Source organism: Amblyomma mixtum, chromosome 1 (assembly GCF_055824585.1).
Source record: "Amblyomma mixtum isolate Tamu chromosome 1, ASM5582458v1, whole genome shotgun sequence".
Classification (NCBI taxonomy): domain Eukaryota; kingdom Metazoa; phylum Arthropoda; class Arachnida; order Ixodida; family Ixodidae; genus Amblyomma; species Amblyomma mixtum.
In genome coordinates this window covers 277643767-277668726 of record NC_143012.1, presented here as the reverse complement: position 1 = coordinate 277668726, position 24960 = coordinate 277643767, and the positions used below count along the sequence as shown (strand labels likewise).

The following is a 24960-nucleotide window of genomic DNA, read 5'->3' as shown; positions in this document are numbered from 1 at the left end:
ACCCAATATATCTATCATAATAGATGCTTATGATGTGTATCATAATAGATGCGTATGGGGGTTTAACGTCCTGAAGCAACTCAGGCTATGAGGGACGCCGTAGTGAAGGGCTCCGAAAATTTTGACCACCTGGGGTTCTTTAACATGCACTGACATTGCACAGTACAGGGGCCTCTAGAATTTCGCCTGCATCGAAATTTGACCGCCACAGTCGGGATTGAACCCACGTTTTTTGGGTCAGCAACCGAGTGCCATAATCAGTGTGAAACGAGAAATCAAGGTAAAGAAGCTATGAATGTGATGAGGTGTTGCTGTCAGATTAAGGCAATCGTTCTGCTACCTTGCATGCCTCTGCAGGCCGGGAGGCTGCACTACTCGCCATAAGTCATCTGCTAGCATATAGCTGTTGACTGCCATCATCTGTTCAGGGCAATTAATTGGTTAAGCAGGCTTCTCTGCATGTATAAGCGTGCTCAAAAAAAAAAAAAAAGTGTTTAACTTGAAGTTTAAGTGTTGGCTGTGGTGCGACAGCCAAGAATTTTTCACAGGCAGGTTCTGTTCTTTCTCGCGAAGTCGGATAGCTGGAAGTGAAACTGGACTTGCCCACGGCTGCAGTGATGCCCAGCAGTGGGTTTCGGTGGGTTGCGAACTAACCACCTTCTGCAGGTGAGGCGGACACCCAAGCCACTGGTTGCCTCCTATCCTCTCCCTTTTCCCCCATCTCCCCTAAATGTGGAGCGGGGGATTTCCCTTCCCCTTCTGTCCCACACACCAAGGCAGGTGGCATTGCGAAGGACGACAACATGAAGAACGAGCTAACAAGAGCCAATGCTCAAAAAGTGTCTTGTTCTGTCTTACCCCACAGTTCAGCAGCAGTTCCGTTGCTGCTGTCAGCAAGCAGATCACGTGATGCCTCTCCCTCTCCTTCAGCCTCGGGCAACAACCTAACAGTAACATGACAAACCAATTTCTAGAGATACACTTCAATTTGTGTTTTTGTTCGAGGCTTCCATCATTCACTTCCGGTGCTATTTAAACAGCAGTGTCATTCACTTCTGCAAGCACAGCTGGAAATCAACAGCTTAGGTCAAAAATATAGTCCATGCGACTTTTGACTACACAAGAATACCACAGATTACAGAAAAAACAAACTAACTCATCAACAGAAAATATTGTTTGTGAAAAAAAGAGAAAATCGCACTCTGTAGTAAACAACGAAAAAAGTCCATTGAATTTTAAAAAATCGGAAGCGAAAAATTAAGTGACTGTTAGATAGAGGTTTACTGTGTTGTGATAGGAAGCTGATCAAAAAACCCTACAGTTACTTAAAAGTGTAATTATGAGGGCACTATTTTCTGTGTTGAACTTGATGCCGCAGAGAAAAGCCAGTGGCATGGACCTGCAATTTTTATCTTGGAGGGAGAGGCACAAAATGCACCATCCGCATTGGTCAGCTAGTTGCACAAGTGACCTTCAGCCCAGTCAGCCACCATGCCTCTACTACTCTCATGGCAACAGACAAATGCAACCTTTCTTAAAAAAATGGTACAGTAATTTGTTCTGAAATGGGAAACTGCAAGACAGGTGCTCTGGAACTTTTCTGTCGTCCCTATTCGGAGAATGGAACTTCTATGCATCCTGTCAAAGATGACTTCTCTCACAAAGAAGAAATTTCTTGTAGGTCCGTTAATACCCAGCTGAGGTTCCTTTGATTCAGTTCAATTTAACTGCTTTTTGAAGTGAGTGAAACGAATATGAATTATCCTTGAAAGTCTTTAAAGATGCAAGTATTCTGTTGAAGACAGGCCTGGTTTCCCTCATGGCAATTACTATACAGGGCACTGTGCATGTGAAAAAGATTGCACAGAAAAAATGCATCAAAAATGGTCGTGGTGCGAGAAATCCCAAAGCATTAAAATATGCTTGCTTTATTGATCATAGCACTGGTGTTACTAAATAAAGACAAAATGCATCTGTCCAGCAGGCTATTGCATGTAAGAGAGCAAGTGTAATGGATACATACAAGAGGACAAGAGGCAAGCAGTCATCCATTAACCCCCACTTTGTGGGTGCATTTTGATGATAGTGCTTTGCCAATGGCAAGAAGCATCAGCATGACTGAATGAAAAATTTTCCACACTGTACAGTCCAAACCAATATGAAGATGATCACTTTAGGCTTAGCACACCCAGAATAGTGTGCTGCACTGAAGTCTATTTTGCAACAGGACTAAATAAATTAAACAAGGACAGCTGGTCCTTTGGTTCCCCTATCCTGCACCATCACTTTCATCAGAAGAAAGCGATCACAGGTTAACTGATCTTGGATGGCTGACACAAACTGACACAAAGCCGATCACCTTCATGTCGGTAGCGACTGCACCAAACCAGGGAGAGTTCAAGCTGGCCTGTGCGCCACAAGCACTGGCAAAAGGTGCGCCTCAGTGGTAGCCTGGGTATCTCTTCAAAGTCAAATCTCTGTTCATGACAGCTTTCAGGTGCGGCATGCAGTGAAAAAGGCAGAGCTGTACATAAAGCTTGAGTCTTTTTTTAACCGTCCTTTGTTGCTATTTCACAAAACCTCAGCAGCAACACCTGACAATAAAGTTCAGAAACAAGCTTGCTGCTAAGCTCGCTACTTCCTCAGCGAAATATCCACTGCTACCACTGCACAATGAACATCGAAGTGTAAAGTTGCATCACTGTTGGCGCAAACTTTGCAAACCACAACGATACCGATGACATGTACTACAGACAGGCTGCATGGCCTGCGTGCCAAAAAACAGCAAGTGGAACATTGATGTGATAACTACTTATTTCCCTGCACTATCTGGCAGTTTAAGATCCATCAGTACGGCCCACTGCTACTTAAGTGAATGCCCAACACCAGGAGTTCAATCTTTTTAGCTCCTGGGAACCCCAGCGGCTTTCAAAAGGTGCTAAGAAACCTCGTGTGTCTTGGCTTCCATCCCTTTTTGCCTAACATGATCCAAAATAATAAAATAAAAATTTAAAAAATGACGGACGATTTAGCATGCGAATTAGGTGCGCTAGCTAGCACTTCGGTTTCGGTTCGAGGCTTGGTTTTCAAGGTCATGCAGGCTTCAAACAAGATTTAGTGCTAGTACACTGGAGGGGACAGTTAAGCTCCGCCTAAAGGATATGCTGCGATAGCGTTGATGGGTTTAACGCCCACGTATGCGGAACTGGTCCTTCTCTACTTTATTCGAGGACAGCTGGGAGTCCTCATGCCACTTTTGGCGTAGTGGTGCAAGGGTTAAGCCACTGCCTTATGCCTCCGGTGAGGCTTGTGAGACCTAGGTAGCTCTTCCCGAGGAATCTCCTGAGAACAATCATTAAATGAACTTTCACGGTGGGCAGGTTGTGGTGACATCACACGGTCCCTTGACCCAGCTGGCCCACCTGCCACCTACCAGGGCCACTTAGGTGGCCTACCTAGGTTGCATGAAGGTCAAGCACACTTCAGACAAAGATTGGGAAATTCCTGAATGAAGGCCTAACTGCTAACGCACTAAAGTATGCAGATGCGTGGCCCCCCATAAAATTTGTAAACTTAGTTACGATGACTGATTGTATATAGTTAAACAATCTACTATAAGCAATTGCAGTTATTCCAAAAATAAACTTGGTAAAGGAAAGATATGGGTTAAGGCATTCATGGGTTTAGGAGCTTGGGGAACCCAGAAAGCATGCGAAAGAATTCAACAGTTCAGTCGAATCCAGTCTGAGGACCCTTGCCCAAGACATTTGACCTCTACCAAAGAAACAAACTAGAGACTAGCTTTTAAACCCTTGAATTGAAATGGTGGGCAACAGCAGTTCTTAACAGGCTTGCACCTTGAACAATTTACTTGATGGCCACTGAACATAGACAAAGAGCATGCTTAGTCTGCAGCAGAACTGTAGAAATTCTTGTGCTTCAGGTTAAACGTGATTCAGGGTGGATGTCTAACAAGGTTTATTAGTAAGACAACACCAAGAGGTGCCTTGTTCAAGAAAATTCGAAGTTATAGAAGTTTTACATGATTACAACAATCTCTGCTTTCACCAATGCTACCTTTTCAGGCCTGGTTTGCTTTGTCCAAAGCCACCTGTCGTGTCAAGGGTTCAGCTTAATCGAAAGATGGAAACTGAAGCACAGTTGAAGAATAGGCGATATTGTACATAACTTGTTGCATGCTTAAGCAGGTAAGTATTACTTCAGGTAGTCATCATAAAATTAATACAGGCTCGCATTCCGGAAACAAACATCACCTCAATGCTATCGTCCAGCACATGAAACAGCTACACAATGGCAACGCTAGCAGGCTGCGAACCCAACTCCAGGCTTCATTCATTTTTTGCAGCAGCCTTTTCCGATGAGATCAACAATTATTAGCGTAAAAAAGATTGAAGTTGCTCATAAGTCAACAAGAAGAGGAAACCAGCATTCTTTTCATGATACACATCCTACAGGACACGTCAGTGCACGGCAAGCTAGTACTGCTATGTGCCAGTTTCTAGATTTCCTTGCAATGGAGTGAAACAACAGAGTCACTTCAAACTGTGAGATGAGAGCAGTGGGTCGCTCCCTTTGTAGCTGTCATTTCATCCCTTTGCTGCTTCTCACTTGGCACATCAAGAACGTGCCCATGGTTGATCACTGGACATTAAATAATTAAAGATGCTTGCTAGCTCTCTATCCAAGACAGCTTCTTGCCATGTATTCGGACACTCACTCAGAGGCAAGATGGGAACAACTAAATATGCACACAGACAAGAACCCCCTTAATGGTGGCCCGACACAGCAAAGATCGTGTGCTAATGGCATGGTGAAACTATAGAGGTCCCTGAAAGTGTAGCCCGCAAGAAATCTGCTATGTAACGCAAGCTGTTTTGACTGCCCAGTTGCGCGCATTGTGTGCAAAACAGAAGCAATAAATAGACTTGCAAACCTGTTGACAAGGCCTACTAAACCTTGCGCACAGCTTAGCTATCATGAGGGAAACACTGTCAACACTGGAGAATGTATACTCGACTCAACATAAAATACTGCTCAACATAGACTGCAATCCTGCTGGCTTCAAACAGCCAGTAGCGAGCTTACTGCTTTGAGAGACCAAAAAACTGAGCACACGCTCCCAAAAAGAAAAAATAGGAGACAAGGTTTTAACAGGATTAAAAACAACGAAACAACAAAAAGTGCATGCTTTTTCATTTCAAATCAAAACTCAGCAGATGAATGCATTGTGAGCAGCACTGAAAGTCCACAAAAAGTGAACAGAACAGAGTGACTAGGCAATATGCCATTGCGACTTTGGGTCTATGCCTGAAATTGTACAAGGCTTTTTTTTCTCGCGTAAAAACACAGCTCTAAATTCAAACAAATAATAGCATGCATTAACAAAGGATTTGCTGACAGCAATAATATAGTAATAATACAAAGAAAACGAAAACTCGATCAGGTCATCGGTGACATGCAATGCCACTCTTCCATTTCTTACAAAGAGACAAGAAAGTACATAAAAATTTGCCATGTAACAGGGTGGCTGTGCATTTCCATTTTTAATATTCAGTTTAATGTTTCAAACCCCAGTGGCTGCAGGTCAAAACTCTTCTGTGGTTCACACAGATGCAGTCACCAAGAATGCCATGAATTAATGCCGACAGCTGGTCACATATGTATAGAATTTCTTTTCCTGTTACATGTTCAAATACAATCTCTGCAATGCAGATCATGCATTCCCTGTACACTTGTAGCTCAAAGCTTATGTACAGTGTGCAAAAGGTTTGATGTCATGCATCACAGTTGAACAACTCTGTCTCGCGTAGAACAGTCACTTCGGCCTGCCATGGCTAAATTTTCAACTAGACACAACAAACAACAAACAAGGTCCCCTGTTGCTAGATTCCCACTGCCTAACTCATGCCATAAGTAAAACATCCAGCACTACCCAGCGCACCTAAATTTTTCACTCTTCCCATGAAATGGACAGCAAAGGTCATCATGGCTGAAGAAATTAACTAAGTTCCACATGGGAGTGCGTAGATTTTGCTGGCGCTACACTTTTACAGTTTTGTAGCACTTTTCAAGCAGGGGAGTTTTCAACACATTCCCATTTTCATTCTGCTACAAGAATTCATCGCTGTCCACAGTGACCAAATTTCTGCATCCCACGCAGAAGAGTCGGCACCATGTGCAGCGTATCCCACGTGCCGCCATTGTGGTCAGGGCTCTGCAATCTTCACCAGTGCCGATTCAACCACATGAGTCCCTTGAGGAGGAAGTAGAGAACGCCAACCGAGTAGAGGACAATCTCGCGCTGCTGCCGCTGTTGGTTCTCTTGTTCAACAATAATGAGGCGCCGGCTGACGCTCCGGATCTGCTTTCTCAATGCCAGCACCTCATCCTCCACGCACAGTGGGCCGGGTGGAGTTGTTGGCACTGACCTGTATGCAAGGGTGCAGAACGCAGGCCGAAAGTTAGGTTTTTTTTCCTTGCTTGCTTTGCAAAGGTGGTGCACAGTAACAAGAATGCAAACTGGTCGTTGATTAAAGACTATCGTTACTGTCTACCAAGTGAAACATATGCAAGCTCAAGTTCAAACCTTGCAGCTTGGCAGGCTTCTATATTATGGGCAAAAAAATTGGAGGGGACACTTAAGCTACGGCTTAAGGGTATGACGCGATAGCTTTAATGAGTTACTGCACACATATGCAAAATCTGTCATTCTCTGCTTTGCATTCATAGATCCCTGGGAGTCCTCATACCACTCCTGGCGCAGTGGTGCGGCAGTTAAGTGATGTGCCATTGCCTAGTGATGGCGGGTGCTCTCACCGGCGGGGCTTGTGTGGCCCAGGTCTGCATACATGGGAATTAATGAAATTAACCAATTATGCTATCACATCATACCATTAAGTGTCCCATCCAATTTTTTAGAGCACAGCTTTTGGGACGTCCATTCCCGACTTGCACGCTGCTGTCATCAGTGTAACCCGCACAGCTATAACAAAACGAAGATCACAGCAAAGGATGAAAGTAGGACGATAATGATGGGATGGCGGAAATAAAGAGGCGGAGGAGGGGTCAGCGGTGGAAGAGTAAGGAGGAAAGTGGAGGAGGAGGGTACATGGGAGCAGGAGAGGGGAGTCGAGCTTAGTTTGAACCGGCTGTTGCGTAATGCCTTCCTAAATACGTTTACCCATAGCAGCCATGCTTATAACCCGCACCGTAACCATCTGCGCAAAAGCGACTGCGGCAGAAGTGGTAGCAGGCAGGTACCACAGCAACCCTCTGTTACAGGCGGCACACAATGGAGGGTTCGTGAAAAGGACGCACTGTCTTGCCCAACTGATGCGATTCCTTGAGGTGCATGGCTGATTATGGTCGAATCAGCATGAGATCTACCAGAAAACTGCTAGTCCCAACTAGAGTCAACCACAGTCAGCAAGCCGAACTGTCAACCAGCACATATATCGGTGTGATGTGCACAACAAATCGTCGGGGGATTTTTGAGTGTGGTGCGTCGACAGCGGAGCGCTGCACGTACCAGCCGAGTGCTGCGCATGTGCATGTGCGAATGGTGATTGCAAGGCGATGACGGCGAAAAGCATGCCGAGTATGGGGAGCGGAGGTTGGTGGATTCAAGCATGGAGGTGGCAGCCGGCGGACTGTGTGTCCGTGCTGCTGAGAGGCCCCCCTTGGATCGCCTGCATTAAGCCTACGGCATATCGTGACGCCGTCAACAGGTCATGGTTAAGCTTCTCTCCTGTTGCCAAGTTCCTGGGGCTGCTCCCTGGCTACCTTCTGCCGCTTCCTTCGATGCAACGCCAGCGACGTGCTGCAGTTCATACACCCGTGTCTGCCCTGTCTGCAAGGTATCTTCGCTTCACCTGGGATGCTCAAGATCTGATGAACTCTTTTTTTAACCTGTAGTGCACGTATTGAGTGTGCGTGTTTTTCGTTTACATTTCATTTCTTATTTCTTTACCTTTAAATTATAAACATGGCTACGTTTTGTTTTGTTTGATCTCTCTGTTATCTCATTTGAACCTGCACGTGATAGCGTTACCCTTTTGCAGTTGGGGACACGTTTCAAGTTCGCAACAATTGGCGTCCGCGCGACAGGATGAAACCTTACAATGAGTTTTTTTTTTAAAACAATGCAGAAACGATGAGCACGTTAAATGATTGAATTGAATTAGGCAAAGAGTTAGGGTTGACAGATTGTGGAAAACCTGCTCCCCCCTTCATTTTGACGCGGCCAACCATCTTCATCATCGTGTGTCAGAACAGCACCAGCTCGGTGAGACGGAAATCTTTCTCATGGGGAATACGGAAGCAGCGACGGGAGTGCCACCTCGAAGGTTATGCGGAGCTCCGTGGAGCCGGTAAGAGTCTCTTCAGGATCTGGCCAGCGTCACCCTTTTACCCTTTTATTGGTCCTCCCAGAAAAGATTAAAAAAACATAAAAGAAAGGGAGAGGATGCCTGGACCAGCAATGCTTTGCCAGGCTTAACGCCAATTCAAAATAAATTAAAAATAACTAAATGGACCAAAGAAGAAAGAAAAAAGAGAAATTAAGCGAAAAACAGAGCATTAAAAAAAACTCATAAGAAAAGAAAACAAAAGTCTTGTCATAATAAGTTAGACGCAGGCAGATAGCCAAAGCACAGCGTGCAGTCCGCGGAATAAATAATAGTAATAAAAAAAAGAGAAAACCCAAGTCACTGCAAAGTCATTGTCACGGTAACAGTAAAAAAAAGCACTGAGCGCTGGCCACAAAATAAAAATCAGAAAAATAAAAACATAATCAAGACAAAAGAAAAAAACCGAAGTCACAGTCACTCAGTCAAGGACACAGTCACGCAGTCAAGACAGAGTCACAGTCACACAGTCGAGGACTCAGTCACAGTCACAGTCACGCCACGACAAAGCCGCTTATGCTCAATGAGCACGGGGCGCTCCTCTGTGCAAAGCTTGGGGAATAGAGATTAAAGGAAAGAGAGAAATCAGCGTGAATAATTTGGAATTGTACTACCTATGAGGTGAACCATTTGAAGGAGAAGAGCACAAGCAGCAGGGTTTCGGAGAAGGGAGGGGTAAACAGATGGTGTGATGTCCGATGAGCAAAGAGATTTTAAACGAGAAACTAAAGAAGCAGTAACGGAACAGTCCCGGAAGTAATGACGGATATTTTCACATAACAATCCACAGGAACAAGTTGAAGACGGAGACAGGCCAAATCTTTTAAAATAGAACGGAAATCTACCATGTCCAGTAAGTAAAGTTATTAGAGGATTCCTGGGTAGACGAATAAGGGGAATGTTAAGTGTATCAGGGATCCAGTTGAATAGTTCAGTGCCACCATTATTCTCGCGCCAAAAAATGCTCCATAAAAGAAGTGAAGAATGATGCAAACGGGAACGCACGCAACGGCGTGAAAGGGTAGAAATATGTAAACTTCCAAACTGGCCGGCACTACCAGCAGCTTGGTCGGCTAACTCGTTTCCAAAAATTCCAGAATGACCCCGGATATGAAATAAAAGAAATGGGGCTAAAGAAGACAAACGATAGAGAGGGGCTAAAGAAGACAAACGATAGAGATCTTTCTTAATTGCAATAATAGTCAGCTTGTAAGAAGTAACTGAAGACAGCGCAGAAAGCAGAGATAGAGAATCAGTGTAAAAATGAACAGGCGTAGAGGGAGGGTTGTGAATAGCATAAACAACAGCAGAATGAAAGGCTACAAGCTCAGCGGCATAGGCACTAGAGGGTGGTTCTAAAGAGAGACGATGTACATGGACAATATTTTGTGTTGAGCTAAGAACAACAAATGCTGCACCAGCTGAGCGAGGAGTGAAAGACCCATCAGTGTAAATATGCAGGGCACGTTGACAAGAAAAGAATACAGCTTCTTGAGAACTAAGTTGAACAAAAGAAAATTTAAATTTCAATGAGGGATGGTTTAACCAGGGATCAAATAAAGGTTGAATGTGAGAGGGATCATAAAAAGTATTGCCGTACACTACGGATTGACGTAACGTGAAAAGCATAAACTCTGCGCATAACTGGTCCAGATAGATAGGCAGAGGAAGAACGTTTGCAAGAACATGAAGAGCAGCGGTTCGCATAGTATGATAGGCACCAGTAAGAGCCAGAAGGGGAATTCGTTGAAGCGATAAAACACGATCTCTTAGCCGAGAAAGGGGGCAATGAAAACCACCAAGCTGGGGCGGCATAGGTAATTGTAGGGAGAATAACCTGATGATAAATTTGGCGCATATGAGAAGGAGAAACACGAAAATGGAAATGGAACCAATTAAGGAGCTTGGTGGTAGATGCAAGAATTTTCGTTTGCAAATAATTAACATGGGGAATAAAGCTTAAGTAAGAGTCAAAGACAACACCTAATAATTTAATACTCGGTTCACACTTGAGACTGTAAGTGTCTAGTCGAATAGTCGGCTTACGCTTGTGTAACGCCGGAGCTCCATTAAAAAACAAAACATAAGAACACTTTTCTGGGTTTAATTGAACGCGGGACGTGGTACACCAGTTTTGGATTAAAGTTAAAACATTTGTGCCCAGCGTTGGCAACTCGCGGCTAGTTTTGCCAGGGATGAGTACAATGGCGTCATCTGCATAAGCCTGAATGTGGATAGGTAAGGGCACAGGAAGGTTTAGGAGATCATATAGCAAAATGTTCCAAAGCAGTGGCGAAAGTGCTGAGCCCTGCGGACTGCCGAGGGAAGAAGGCACAGAAAGAGTACAAGAAGGAGATTGATAGGTCAAATGGCGGTTATGAAGGAAAGACTCCAGAAGGGAATATAGATTTCGAGGGCAACGATGTTTTCGTAAAAAATGTAAAACCAGAGGGTGCCAAACACTATCAAATGCTCCTCTGAAATCCAGAGAAATTAGAACCACAGGAATTTTTTGTTGTTTATAACTATGTAAGAACTCCCGCAAATGATATAGAGCCTGAACAGAACTGCGACCATGCGTGAAATCATACTGATTTCTATGAAGTAATTTATTTTGGCGCAGGAAGTAATACAGCCGACCATATAGTAAACGCTCGAGCACCTTACCGAAAGACGAATTAATACAGATCGGTCGGTAAGAACTTGGAAGGTGCTTTGGTCTATTCGGTTTGGGAATAAAAGTAATTCTGCCAATTCTCCATGTCTGCGGAAAGTAACCCAAGTGCAAGGCAGAATTAAAGAGGGAGACGAAAAACAAGGGATGAGCGTTAAACAAGGCGACAACAAAATGGGAAGAGATAAGATCAGGCCCTGGAGAAGACGACAAATCTAATGAATTGATGAAAGCTTCGATCTCCGCAGCAGTGAACGGTAAATCTTGGACTGAGTTATTGTAAGGCTGCGCAGTAATGTCCCGAACATGAGTATGAAAAGGGAGATCACGGGAAGAATCATCTGTAGCGACGTGAGTACGAAGGAGCAACTGTATAGCGTCAGGAAGCGTTTCAGTATATGTGCCATCAGCATACCGTAGAGGAGGGATAATGGAAGGGCACCTGAGCTTGCCAAAAGCATGTTTATATGGCTTACCAAAGAGATATTTACGTGTAGCTGTGGAGCAGATCTCTTTTATATAACTATCACGTGTGGTTCTGATGTTAGAGCGATACTTAGCAAGAGCTTTATAATAAATTGAACGGTGAAGAATTCTCAGCTGTGGGTCTGAAATGCGTTGAAAACGGCGACGAAGAGCGCGCACACGGGACCTCTCCATGCTCAAATCAGCCGTCCACCAAATGGAACCCCCGGGAAAATGTGGTTTAACCAAACGCAAGTTTTTCTTGTAAAGTGACAAAGGTGGCGTTAAATTTTGAGAGGACATGATCAAGAGCACACGCCGAATGAAACTGATAATTGTAAAAAGATTTGAACCAAGGCAGCGAAGTTAACTAGGCGGTTGCAGCCGCACACTCTCGTCACCGTCCGCAGCAGGCACATGGAGATCCGTAGGGCCTTGCTGCTGGACTTCTGGTTCCAGGCAGCGAAGAGAACGCAGCAAACGCGTGCTCTCGCCACCTCCCCGAGCAAATGCTCATTGATGGCTTTGCCCCAAGAATGCGGTGCGCAAGGGAAGACCCGGCCGCCATTGTCGGTGCGTACAAATGTTCGCCGCCGATACCTCTCTAGTCGCATCCCCTGCCCCAGTCAGTAAGTTGGAAGCCCTTTTTACGTAGCCCTCAATTTCCGAGGAATTCCTTGTTGATGCTCTGCAGCTAGCTGGCCCACTCTGTGTATTATTTGCAAGAGTAATAAATAGCATATGAGTGTTCATGCTTCGCCGTCCCTCTATTTGTTTCCTCGAGCATGAACCCCTCCGCGGTTAGCGAGCGGGAACGTTGCATCTGCGGTGTGGAAATGCGGGACGAAAGGCTGATCCCCATATTTCCACAAGATGCTGAGCAGGAGAAGGAACGCGTTGTACGTGCAGCCGAACACAAGCACGCCAAGGACCAAGCAGAGACTGAGGAACGTAAAGCCGAAGCTGAATGCGAGCATGCAAAGTTGCTAGCAGAGGCTGAAGAGCATAGATTGCAGCTCCAGTTAAGGCTCATAGAAGCTGGTGGGGGTAACCGAGAACCTGCACTGGGGCCCTCAGCAGTGGTTAGCCCACACAAGTTAATCCCACTTTTCGATGATCGCAGGAATGACTTGAATGTGTAACTCAAACATTTTGAGCGTATCACAGAAAGGCACAGCTGGCCCAAGGAAAAATGGGCTACAGCACTCAGTATGTCTTTGACTAGGGAGGCTACCCGTGTGTTCGGTCGATTGTCTCCAACCGATTCAATGAATTATGATAAGGCCAAACTAGCCCTGCTCCAACATTTTAGGCTTACAGCAGAGGTATATCGCGAAAGGTTTCGTGAAATTAAGCCACATGATAAAGAAACAGGTAAGCAATACACGGCACGCTTGCTCAGTCTTTTTGATCGATGGGTCCAGATGTTGGGTACGGCCACAACATAGATTGATTTACATGACTTGGTGGTGGCCGAACAGTTCACGAGGAACTGTCATAGCCGTCTGGTGATTTTCCTTCGAGAAAGAGAATGCAAGATGTTGGATAAAATGGCCGAGGCAGCAGACAATTTTCTAGAGGCCCAGCGGCAACGAAACTTGTCTTTGTTAAAAGAATTGTTCGAGGTGGGCATTACGAGAGAAAAGGATGTTCCATCAAGTAGACAGTCTGGAAGGTGCCTCATTTGTAACAGACCTATAATAGTGAAAAATAAAGAGAGGCAAGAATACAGAAGTGACAGCAGACAGCACCACTTGCTTTCGTTGTTACTGATTTCATTTTGGCTATAAATTTACCATCATCATCAGCCACACTACGCCCATTGCAGGACAAAGGCCTCTCCCATATCTTTCCAATTAAACCTACCCAAAGCCAACTGCGACTACATTATCCCCGCAAACTTCCCAATCTCATCCATCTAACCGACTTTCTGCTGCCCTGTGCTATGCTTGCTTTCTTTTGGAATAGAGTCCATTACCCTTATCACCACCGGTTATCTTGCCTCCATATTACATGCCCTGCCCATGCTCTTATGCTCATTCCTTCTTGATTTCAACTAGAATATCAATAACTCATATAAGTTCCCTGACTCACTTTGGTCTCTTCCTACCACATTTCTACAAAGTAGCACCATGCAAAATAAAATGAAATAAAATTAACAATTGCATTTAAACATAATGACAGACCTCTTGCAACAGTGATAAATACTGATCAGCAACAGGATTAGGTCATAATAAAGATGAACTCTTCACAGAATAAGATCATGATAAACTTGCAGAGACTGTTTTTATGCACAGTTCAATTGGCAGAAAGCTTCCTCCAGGAATAAAGAACATTTGGAGTTGTTGAGCACACATGGGGTGATGCTGGAAGTGATGCTCACTCAGGTGGTCACTCACCCGCCATTGCTGAAGAAGCTGATGTCACCATTGTGCAGCTTACTCAGTGTCGTCTTGCGGCGAACCTTCAGTGTGGGCTTGGCGCTGTCCCCTGCCTCATCCTCTGCATCAACGGCAGGGTAGGCGTGCACGTCTAGGGTCAGGGTGCGTGGAGGCGTTGACAGCATAATGGGCTCTTGCTGGAGCTCCAGTGACTTCTCCAGACGTGCTTCTGGTAGTGGGTCCTTGCCCTCGATGTGCTGATCGCCTCCTGGAGCGAAAGTGAGAGCGGCCGAATATGCATGCTTGCTAACACCTAATGTGTCAAATTAAAACACCGCTTTTGGCCTGCATGTGCAAAATATGAAACATAGCATTCAAAATTCACTGCATATTGTGAGTACACAGCAGAATCTGGGCAGGTTTGTCTTCGTCACACAAAGAAGACAAAGAAAGGAAGTTGAGCAAATCAATCACGATGTGTTCACAAAAGAATCGAACAGACACTGAAACCAAAGAGAGCACAGGGGAATGTTACTCTTTTCTCTCTATGCCTTCCTTAGTTTCTATGAATGCTGGCTTCGTTAGAACAGAGGATATGTTCAGAAATTAAAACAAAATCAGAGGGGGACACCTGGACTCCACCTTAATGCATATGATGCAATAGCGTTAAAGGGTTAATGCCCATACATGTGGAAATGGTTACTCTCGACTTTACAGTCATAGCTTCCTGGGAGTTCCCATACCACTCCTGGCGCAGTGGTGCAGCGTTTAAGCGATGTGCGACTCTGGTTGCTCTTCCCGAGCAACCTCTCGTGACCAATGATTAGCTTCACTGCCACCGCTGCCATGATGCTCAGTTTGCTCGCAATCCCGCGGGCAGGTTAAGGTCATGTGACTTAAATGGTCCACTTAGGTTGCTTCTCTAGGGATTCCGCTCTGCTCTGGGAGGAAGGGGCACACTTTAGCTGCTTCTTCACACGGTCTTGACGCTGATGTCTCCTGACAATTTTTTCCGACATTGGGTATTAACACTCTCGCATTAAAACTGTATTCACAAGTGTGAAGCCTGTAACCTTCATGATTATCTTTACATTTATTTATTTACAACACTGCTCAATACGAGACCATAGCAGGTGTACGATCAGTACAACAGAAAGTTCAAAATAACAGAAGGCAAATTACAAACAGATCAGAACAAGGAGAACTCAACAATGAATATTTGATTATTAGTAGGCAGACTTAAGAATTCAGAACAGTTGACAAAAAAACAAAAAACTACAAACAAGCATAGTATCAGTCATTCATGAAAGTGAACATAATACAGTCGAGCCAACTTACAACGGCTACAGTTATAACAAATGTTTGCTTATTACGGACGAGGGCGGTGCTACAATCAGAGTATGTGTCAAGGCAATGACAGAGCATCTCAGGTACAGAGAACACCTGTGAGTGCACAACTCTGTTAACTTGACCCCGCAGTTGAAAACCACCGCTTCTTGAAGAAGCGCAGAGCAACGAGCGTCCTAGCATCTGTACCACCCCATGCCTTCTTTCTATGAAAATAATGCAAAGCAGTAACCCAGAAATACAAAAAGAATACATATAAATAACAACTAACAGATATAGGACGTACGAAATGGAAACGAAACGTTTTACAAGACGCGGCCATCAAAAATGCATACTTCAAAAGGCGACGCCTAGCGCTGGTGGTAAATGCAGTTAGCTTCGAGTTAGCGGATTTCTGTGCATGAGCACGAATGGCAGCAATGGGCACTTGCTGTTTGTCATCAGGAAGACTCACAGGGTGCAGTGCTTTGGAAGTTATGTTCTGGTATGGTACGCTACATGCACAACATAAAACCTGCATGATCCGTAGCTTTCTTTTATTACTTGACCAGTGCGCCACTAGGCATAACTTTAGAGGGCGTATGGGGATGACAGGTCACTTGTTCGCTGAGTGGCTGAGTTTGACCATGACATGGTGAAAGAAAAAATAGGAAGGCCTGTCTCGCTCTCAACAGCCATGCGGCGTACACCACGTGCTGGCGTCCCTCACTGCGGCGACCACGATGTTCTGCCACCGGCCGCAACAAGGAAGATCAGCCGCTTGATATGGGCCTAATTCACGTGCTCAAGGTGTCTTGTCAGCGGTGCGTCACCAGTGCATTCTGATAGCAGTTGACCACGCAGGTGCCACAACGTACCAGTTCGAATTTCTGCTCCCTGCCATGGAATGATAAAGAGGTCCTGTGGATGGAGTACACCGTGCAACACCACGTTATCAGACACAAGTGGATTTGTGGCAATGCGTCGTTAAATGTGCTGCTGTCCTGACCTCATCGGAGGGGATGATGACACAAAAATTAGAGTCGTCATAAAAATCATAAACCAGAAGTTTGGATCCTGCTAGACTTGGCATATGCGGACGACTTGGTGCTACTTGCAGAGAATGTGGACACCCTCGACTGCTCCTCATTCGAAGCACACGAGGCACACAGCAAACTGGCCTTTGAAGGTCACCCGCGGACTATGAATGACAACAAGTGGGCCCGCTGAGTTTACTGGTATCTATGCCTCAAAGGTATTAGGACGACATGGACCTTGTGCCCACACCTGATGAGTCGTAAGTTCGGCCTGTTTGAATAGCCAGCGCAGGAGGCCCATGAGAAAAAGTGGTCCCAAGCAGTGCAGACAAACATACGGGAAGTGGAGATGGCCCAGTGGCTCGCAGCAATGTGCTCGAAGTCTACTTTTCTCCTGTACAGCGCCCACTAGGACTGTCCCAGCACAAGAGAAGCTGTATGACAACAACAGTGGAAATACGCTGCTCTTTGAGGCACGAGCTGGAGCCCTGCGCACCCTACTGTACCGTCAGCTTTGACACTTCTGCGACAATTCAGGCAGCACTGCACTGTGCTGAAAGTGTGGTGAGCAGCAAGAGAGCACTGAACATGTGGTAAATTTTTGCTCCCAGTTGTTGCCACAACACCCAGGAAACTATGCTACACGAGGCGACCATGTCACTTCAGGGGAACTAGAACAAACAGTGCGAAGTGCTGGGATGCCAAGTCACCACCGCCCCCCCCTTCACTATTTCCCCTTCTCTTGCTTTCTATTGTCCGTGATTTATTTTCTTCTTTCAGCGTAACGGCTAGGGCAATAACCTCACCCACCCGATGCAAAGGGGATGGCCAAATAATTATCATCATTATCATGCGCTTTGCACCTTTAGCGCTATGGCCGCGCGTTTTTGTTTTTATATTTGTGGTAGAACACGACATGTTCACGGCGCGTAGCTATTTGTTGCGAGCACGCGGTGCGAAGAGGCCACGTGTGTGCGCGCGCGCGTGCGTGTGTGTGTGTGTGCATGCTTGCATGTTCTCATGTGTCAAGGGTGGCCCCATGTGGTTTTGTTTACACGCGCGCGAGGAAATCATGTGTGTCGCACCTGCCCGCTTGCTATGCAAGTACACCCTTGCACTCGAGGGCAGAGAACTTTTGACATGCGTGCGGGCACCACATTTCTATGTATATTTTTTATACCACGTACAACGTCACTGTACTCCTGCCCTTTGTTTGGATCGCTCCATTTGCCTTCTCCCTCCCTGTCCCTTTTATTTCCGCTAGCCCCAGCTCAGGTGCTTCCAGCTTCAATAGCAGGTGCCATGGCAAACATCTTTTTCTTCTGTTTATTTTGTTTTCAACAAACCACTTATGAAAAAGAGAAATAATAATAGTGCATGTTTTGGTGATTTTGGTACGTTTTTCGGGAAATAATAGAGTGGTTAAAGGGATCCTGAGGAGAAACTGAACTAGGAGAAATCGAATTTGGCCTGCATCGATAGATCACTGCATTCTAACCATAAAAATGCTACTTTAACCTCCGACTTTAAAATTATGATCCCAGAGTTCTTTTTTTTTTTTTCAGGTCTAGCTGCCCAGAGTTTGAGTTGAAAAGCAGAAAATACTTAAATGCTGTTTACTCAGCCATATATGCGTCTTTTGCTGCTGGACAAATCAGGACTAGAAAAATCAGAGTATAAATATTTATTTTAAAAAAAGGGGGCAGGTGCTGGAGTAGTCCTCAGCGCCTTGCCTTTAAGACAGTCTCTCAATAAATTCTGTAACAAACTTCACCTATGATCAGCTATATTGTAGTCTACGTCGAAAGGAACAGCGCACGAATGCAGTCATCACTGAGCAGTTTAAATGTAACTAGAGGCACTTCCAGCTGCAAGTGGTTACTGCAAGAATTGATCCAAACACCAACTGGCATGTCTGATCACTCAGCTTTTGCAATAAACAATAGCTTGATCTCTTTCACAGACTCTGTAAACAGGTATCACATTTACTCCACAGCTTGTAGAAAAGGCGTTTCAAAAGAAGGGCCATTCACCTCGCACCAGGATCCGGTCAGGCACGTGCATGGCAAGTGTCCGCTCATTGAGCTTGTCCCTGGCAAGCAGTGTGTCGATGTCCTTCTCATCATCATCCCGCCCGATGACACTGATGCGGTGTGGGACACGCATCTTGTTGCTAATCTCTGCTGTGAAATCTGGATCATAAAAGGCATCAAAGTCCCCCGAGAACCGGTGGTGCGCTGGGCTTGGGTTGCTCGACATGACTGCAGAGACAAAAATGCGCAAGTAAAACATAAGTGGGAAAATAGCACATGGCCACACCTGCACATGACCATTCCCATTCAGAACAAGGAAGTTCTTCACAAAGAAGAACTTCAAGGGCAACTCCCGCGTTTTTTTGAGATTCACATAAAAGTCATGAAACTTTTATTGCAGATCTTTTTCTCCATTCTGATCATTTCCAGCAAGCTTGGCAATTCATTCCAGGGCAAATCGCTTTTGAAGTCTTCCATTTCTGTGGCCTCAGTTTAGGTGATTTATGTGGGCAACACGAAGTTTGGTTTGCAACGTCAAAGACATTCACACACACATTACTACCTGCTCCTAAAATAAACAAATTTTGAGGCTTGCATTGAGTCGCCTTAGGCATTTTATGAATGGAGTCATTGTTTTCAGACATTACTTTAGCCATTCAGCGCAAGTACGAGTTTTTCCAAAAATGTCTGTGACATCATAGCTGTGTCAACCAGAGCATCGTTCCTGACTGCAAACTGAGTTCCGGTTTGCTGTTTTTGCTGTTTGATATTTCCGGTTTGCCGGTTTGCTGTTTTTGTTTTTGCTGCTTGATATTTCGAAAAACGGCTTCCTCCAAACCTGAGAGGCACAGTACTTCAAGGAATATTTATTTTATTTATTTAATTATTTTTACATACTGCAGCCCCTATTGGGGCTATTGCAGGAGTGAGGTTAACAATTTGTAAAAAAGGCAATATACAACACACACACAAAAACATTACACCTAACATGGTTGAATACATAGCACAAACAATGTGATAGGCAGTAACTAATAAATTGAAACAATGCACAATGAGCACAACACAAAGCAAACATCATGTGGCACCGATAGCCGTTAAAAATTAGTTTATTGGAAGAGACCGTGTCATGCCAGGAATTAAGCTCCAATGTTCAATAGTACGAGGAAAAAAACAGTGTTTAAAATTATAAGTACGGGAGGAGTATGGCTTAACATTAAGGCTGTGATGACTCTTGGTTGATCGGGGAATATCAGGGGTAAGATAGACATTAGGTGTGACATGATAAAGTGAATTGATGATAGTGCAAGAACTTCAGTGAATCCACCTGACAGCGCATGATGCGATAATTGACCCAAATGTTGGAAAAACCCCTGGAGTTGCCCTTCAAAAGGTCCAGGCACTTTCAAAGTTCTTGTGCAAGCAATTGTTGCTAAAAATGAGTACAGTATGGTTCCTTTTGACATATGTATTGCAGGAAATGAAAGCTGACTATTTCCAACTGAACTTTTATAAACTGAACAGAACTACATCTTTTTAGCCTCCAAGAGAAAGCAAAAAATAGAAAGATCAGTGAAATGAACTTGTTTGAACAGCATAATGTCCGCTTAAATTAAGTAACTTTTTCAAATCAGAAAAACTCCTACAATTTCTCTCTCCCTAGGAACAAAAAACCTCAACAGCTTTTCTGTCCTCATGTTTACAAAGAGGAAGTAGATATGACTGGTTTCTCTATTCTGATGCACTTGATTTATCCTGGGACTAAGCAGATCAGATTATCACAGTGGTGTGCACTTATCACGTTCAAGTGTGCCGTGCTAAGCCTGTGGTTAAAAATTGCCCATGTTTGTGCCAAGCAGCTTACCACGTGAACACACGCATGTTGTCCCAACCGCTTACTGACACATGTGGTAAAAAAGGCAATACAAAGGTGGCTACATTACGAGCACACACACTTTAGTGAAACCGCAAAAAAAGAAATAAAAATAAAAGTCAAGCTTGCACCACCAGGTATAAAGCATTATGGGCATAGCAGAAGTAGACCTCTGAGGGAAAAAAAAAAAATCAAGTATGGTGTCCACGACAATAATAATACGCTCTTAGTCAGCATACAAGCCTACTTGCCAAACAGGCATTGTTACATTTGTTCCTTGTGAATGCGCAGCTGTTCCCACAGCTGTACTATGTCACAAGCTCTTTCTTTCTTACAGCTGTACATAAGAATAAAAAAAGAAAGCAAAAGATGTCTGACATACATGTGCTCAAATCCAGCAGAAGCGCCATCTGCATAGCTGCCTTGCACCATACAGGGTGTTTCACCTAAGACTTTCTGCAATTTTTAAAACTAAGCTATTTGAATTAGATGCACATCATAATGCAGCTAAGACGTGCTAACTAGCAGGCTTGTTAACCAATATTTAATAGTCAACTTTTAAACTATTACCGTTGGGCTCCTCAATTATTGAGAGGCATGTAGCCCACCGTAAGTGATGTCCATATCCGTTTTTAGAATTTCGAGAACGCAATTATCCTCGGCGCTGTGGCCCAACAAATTTTGGCTATTTCGATGAGTTATGTGCACTGGAGAGGTTGCTTTGCCTGCAAGCTTCTTAAACCGCATGTATTTTGGTGCGATATAGGCGAAATTTGTTGGGCCACAGCGCCGAGGATAATCGCATTCTCGAAATTCTAAAAACGGACATGGACATTACTTACGGTGGGCTGCATGCCTCTCAATAATTAAGGAGCCCAACGGTAATAGTTTAAAGGTTAACTATTAAATATTGGTTAACAAGCCTGCTAGTTAGCACGTCTTAGTTGAATTATGATGTACTACACCACTGACAATGCTATGCCAGAAAAAGCAAATAGAAATTCAAATAGCTTATTTTTAAAAATTGCAGAAAGTCTTAGGTGAAACACCCTGTATACTAGCTGCTCAATGCTCAAAGGCTTGACTGGAGTGGTCTTCATTTTCTTTCTTTCTGAAGTAATATCTTCATGTGGAGTATGGAGCAGCGGTGCATCATGTTGTAAATGAAAGTTCCCAACTTCATCCGGGAATGTTACCCAGTTGGGCCGGCAAGTGGTGCACTCAAGAACATTCTCCGTGTAGCCATGTTATCATGATTACGCAGTCATGTGGGCTTTGAAATGGCTGCTCTTATTATGGGGTGGAGGGGCACAGCACAGTTATCTCAGCCACTTACATGCCCCAGAAGAGGTGACAAGCCAATCAGCGTTTTGTGCTACCATAAGAACATGTATGGCTACACCAACTAGCCCAAATTTTCGTTTTATTTTAATGATAAAAGGAATGCTCACTTCTTAATTCTGGCTGTAGGTCATGAACACTTCATAAAATATAAAATTTACAGAGGGGGAACCCTTAAAATGTCGCCACACTGATGTGCTGCTATAATTCTAAACCTAATTTAGCAAATGCTGTCCTAACAGAGTTCACAGTACTGCACGAGGTCAGCAGCATTTTTAAAGAAATCCTTTTGCATGCCAAATGAAATCTGCTAACTTTAGTTGCTTGCAAATACTTTTCAGTATTTTTTCATTAGGCTACAGTTCAAAAGAAAGCCACAAGCTAAACTGCCTAAGCCACTTGGGAAGCCTTGGACGTGCAGAATTTTGTTGGCTTAAGTGCAGTCCCGAAAACATCACCTACAGATGAAAAAGGTGCAACCTCGGCTAAAAAACCTCAGGATGTCATTTTAAAAAACACAACAAAAGAACTTTCCGAAAATGCATATGTACTCACTCTATTATGATCATTTACCACCAAAACCTCGCAATCCCAAATTTCTAATAAGAGTTGCACAATGCCACTTGGCACTTTTGGCATTTGGATGTATGCGTTTTTGGAGCACATTACACTCCACTGTCAATCTCAGAAAAGGCAACAAAAGTTCCCCCACTTGCTGTGCCCGCTTAATATGTACAACCCTGAAGGTGTAATACGACTGCAGACTGACGCTGGTTACATTTATTGTTCAAGAATGTCAGGGCAGGTTGGCAACAAATGATTACATATCAAGCATCCAACTGTTGCAGTGTTCTTGGCGTGGGAGTGCGGTGCCGGGTGTGACCTGAACGGGGATATGGACACAGGGGCAAGACGAACTCTACGGACTAGACCTGGGACTAGATGTACACTGAAGATTACTGACAGGCAGTGGTTTTCTTTTCTTTTTTTTCCCCATATTATGTGTATTTACACTTTTGTCATCTTTTTAGGCTCTGCCATGTTAAAATGTTAAAAGGCTGTGGCGACCCGTTACAAAAGGCATAGCCAGCGTCAGCATCAGCGTGTGCTGTTGAAGTACACGCTTGTAGAAGATAAAAATGCAGTGAAATACCCAAGATAATATCACAGTAAACATTACATTACTCAATGCATGCACATAAGATGTAGCAGCAAATACACAAGTTATTATACAATACCCCACCATCTTTTCACATTCACAATAAGGATTTTACGACTGCTCTTATTTATGTGCTCCTCTGTGTAGCCTTCGCATCCCTCCTTTCTTTGCTGTCGTAGTTGTACAGAATTGATGTAACAATGCACTTGCTACTGGCAATCATGCTGTACATATATGCACTTTTCCCATGTTTTCAAGGGACAGGTTGTTGATCTGCACTACCTTTCGATCAAGGAAAGGGCCGAGGATACAGAGAAGAAAAAAACGCCATAGGCCCGGTTTGCAGGAGGGGTGTCACGAACATTGCAGGCTGCAATGAGTGCAATGTTTTGCTCTATGCAAATATGCACCTTTTTATATGCACCAGTATGTACGGGGTCGGCAGAGTGAACTCATTACGTATCATGCGAAAAATCAGTATCACTTCGTTCCTTTCAACCTTTCAATACGGTTTGGTTTGGTTTATAGGGTTTAACGTCCCAAAGCGACTCACGCTAGGTGAGACGCAGTAGTGAAGAGCTCCGGAAATGTCTACCACCAGGGGTTCTTTAACGTCCACTGACATCGCACAGTACACGGGCCTCTAGAATTCCGCCTCCATCAAAATTCGACCGCCGCGGTCGGGTTCGAACCCGGGTACTCCTTCCAATACAGTTTCAGAAGTAGATGCATTGTAAGCGTGATTTGTCCAGTTAAATTTTTCGATGTGTAAATCCTGCACCCATCGCTCAAGTTTTAAGATGTCTTACCACATCGCCCGCTGCCAGAGGCTGGTTACGGGTTGTGGTTTTGTCGTCAGTTATTACTCTTAAGACAGCTGTTTTCGTACAACCAAGGATCTAAAGACCCGTGCCACTCGCACTACGACAAGAGACATACATTACGCCTGGGCGCTCTACGAACCACGGCCTCAAAGGTCACGCCGTTCTTTGCTCTCAGCTGACGCGCGGCGACCGATAAGCACACGCTATTGCCTGCCAAATCGAAATAAGGAAACAAATTTTTGAACGCACCCGCAAGCGCGGTTAGCCATCACCGGTGCTTCATTGCTTTACAAGACGGCACTGCCCGTGACATGAAACGCAGAGGAGTCAGGTTGTGTCATCATGCAGCACGGAAGCAAAACCTCTGCTCGGCGGGCACACATTGATCGGCATATGCATAAATTAGTGCACTACATTTCCCACATAAACTAGGCGTTTAACGAGCAACCGTATGTCATATATCTTAATGAAAACATGAATAAGTAAGCCGGAATGCCTAGTCACACTGCGAAGATTCTCACAGTGATCAGCGTAGGCGCGGAGAAACAATTTTCAAGTTCGAAAGGGTGAGGAACGCCTGCGAACGGTCACCGCTACACTGCGACTCAAGTACAGCAAAACTGAGCCACTCACTTTTGTACGGTGGGTTTTTGCCGACACATTCACGCATGTTTAGTACCACGCCAGCTGCCAATATCGCGTAAAATGTGGCTTACCTCAGTGGTGTGTGGTATCACATCTGAGCGCAACCAACAAATCGTAAAAAAAAAAAAAAATGTCTTGGATTGGCTTGGAACGATCCGATAGCAGCATGAGTCATAACCATGGAGGAAAAATGGTCATAACATTGGTCATAGTCATAGCAAACGTTTGTAATAGTAGCTTCGTGGCATAGCAATGCGACAACATAGGTTTGTGTTCAGTTATGCTTTTATGACAATTATTCTTGGTATGTTCAAGGGTCCTCTAGCGTGTGAAGTCCATTCTTGCCCTTTAAAGAAGGGCGGCTGTTCGAAGAGCGCAGTAAAAACTGAAAACTCTGCAGATCAATCTTATTTTCTCGTGCCGCGCTGGTTGGTTTTTGGTTTTCGAGGAAAGGAAATGGCGCACTAACTGTCTCGCATATCTCGGTGGACACCCGAACCGCGCCGTAAGGGAGGAGATAAAAGAGGGAGTGAAAGAAGAAATGAACAGAGAGGTGCCGTAGTGGAGGGCTCGGATTAATTTCCACAACTTAGGAATCTTTAACGCTATGCTTTAACGTGCTCTGGCATCCCACAGTACACGGGCGCCTTTTGCGTTTCGTCTGCGTCGAAACACGGCCGCCGCGACCGGGTTCCCCGGGAACTCCGGCTCAGAAGCCGAACGCTCCAATCAGTGAGCCACCGCAGCATTCCATTTATAAAAAATGACCCAGCGTTAAC

At 44.6% G+C, this 24960-nt stretch overlaps 1 protein-coding gene across 2 annotated transcripts; it reads right to left on the bottom strand.

Moving 5' to 3' along the window:
* Positions 1 to 1893: 1893 nt before the first annotated feature.
* Positions 1894 to 24371, bottom strand: Tango11 (transport and golgi organization 11). Of its 2 annotated transcripts, none has more exons than XM_089566099.1 (4): positions 24253 to 24371; positions 18343 to 18570; positions 13965 to 14214; positions 1894 to 6449 (listed from the first exon to the last, which is right to left on the bottom strand). In XM_089566099.1, the coding sequence occupies exons 2-4, from the start codon at positions 18566 to 18568 to the stop codon at positions 6245 to 6247; spliced, it is 681 nt and encodes a 226-aa protein (XP_089422225.1). In that variant the 5' UTR covers positions 18569 to 18570; positions 24253 to 24371; the 3' UTR covers positions 1894 to 6244. The 2 variants fall into 2 exon arrangements, with proteins under 2 accessions (XP_089422225.1, XP_089422224.1); XM_089566098.1 differs by having other exon boundaries at positions 24170 to 24307.
* Between the last annotated feature and the right edge of the window lie 589 nt (positions 24372 to 24960).

Excerpts from the sequence above, each read along its gene's own strand:
- Tango11 (XM_089566098.1), bottom strand. The coding sequence starts at position 24,206 with ATGCGTGAATGTGTCGGCAAAAACCCACCGTACAAAA. Across the intron at positions 14,215-18,342 it reads TGACCGGATCCTGGTGCGAG|GAGGCGATCAGCACATCGAG; the intron begins GTGAATGGCCCT and ends CTTTCGCTCCAG. Across the intron at positions 6,450-13,964 it reads AGCTTCTTCAGCAATGGCGG|GTCAGTGCCAACAACTCCAC; the intron begins GTGAGTGACCAC and ends CCTTGCATACAG.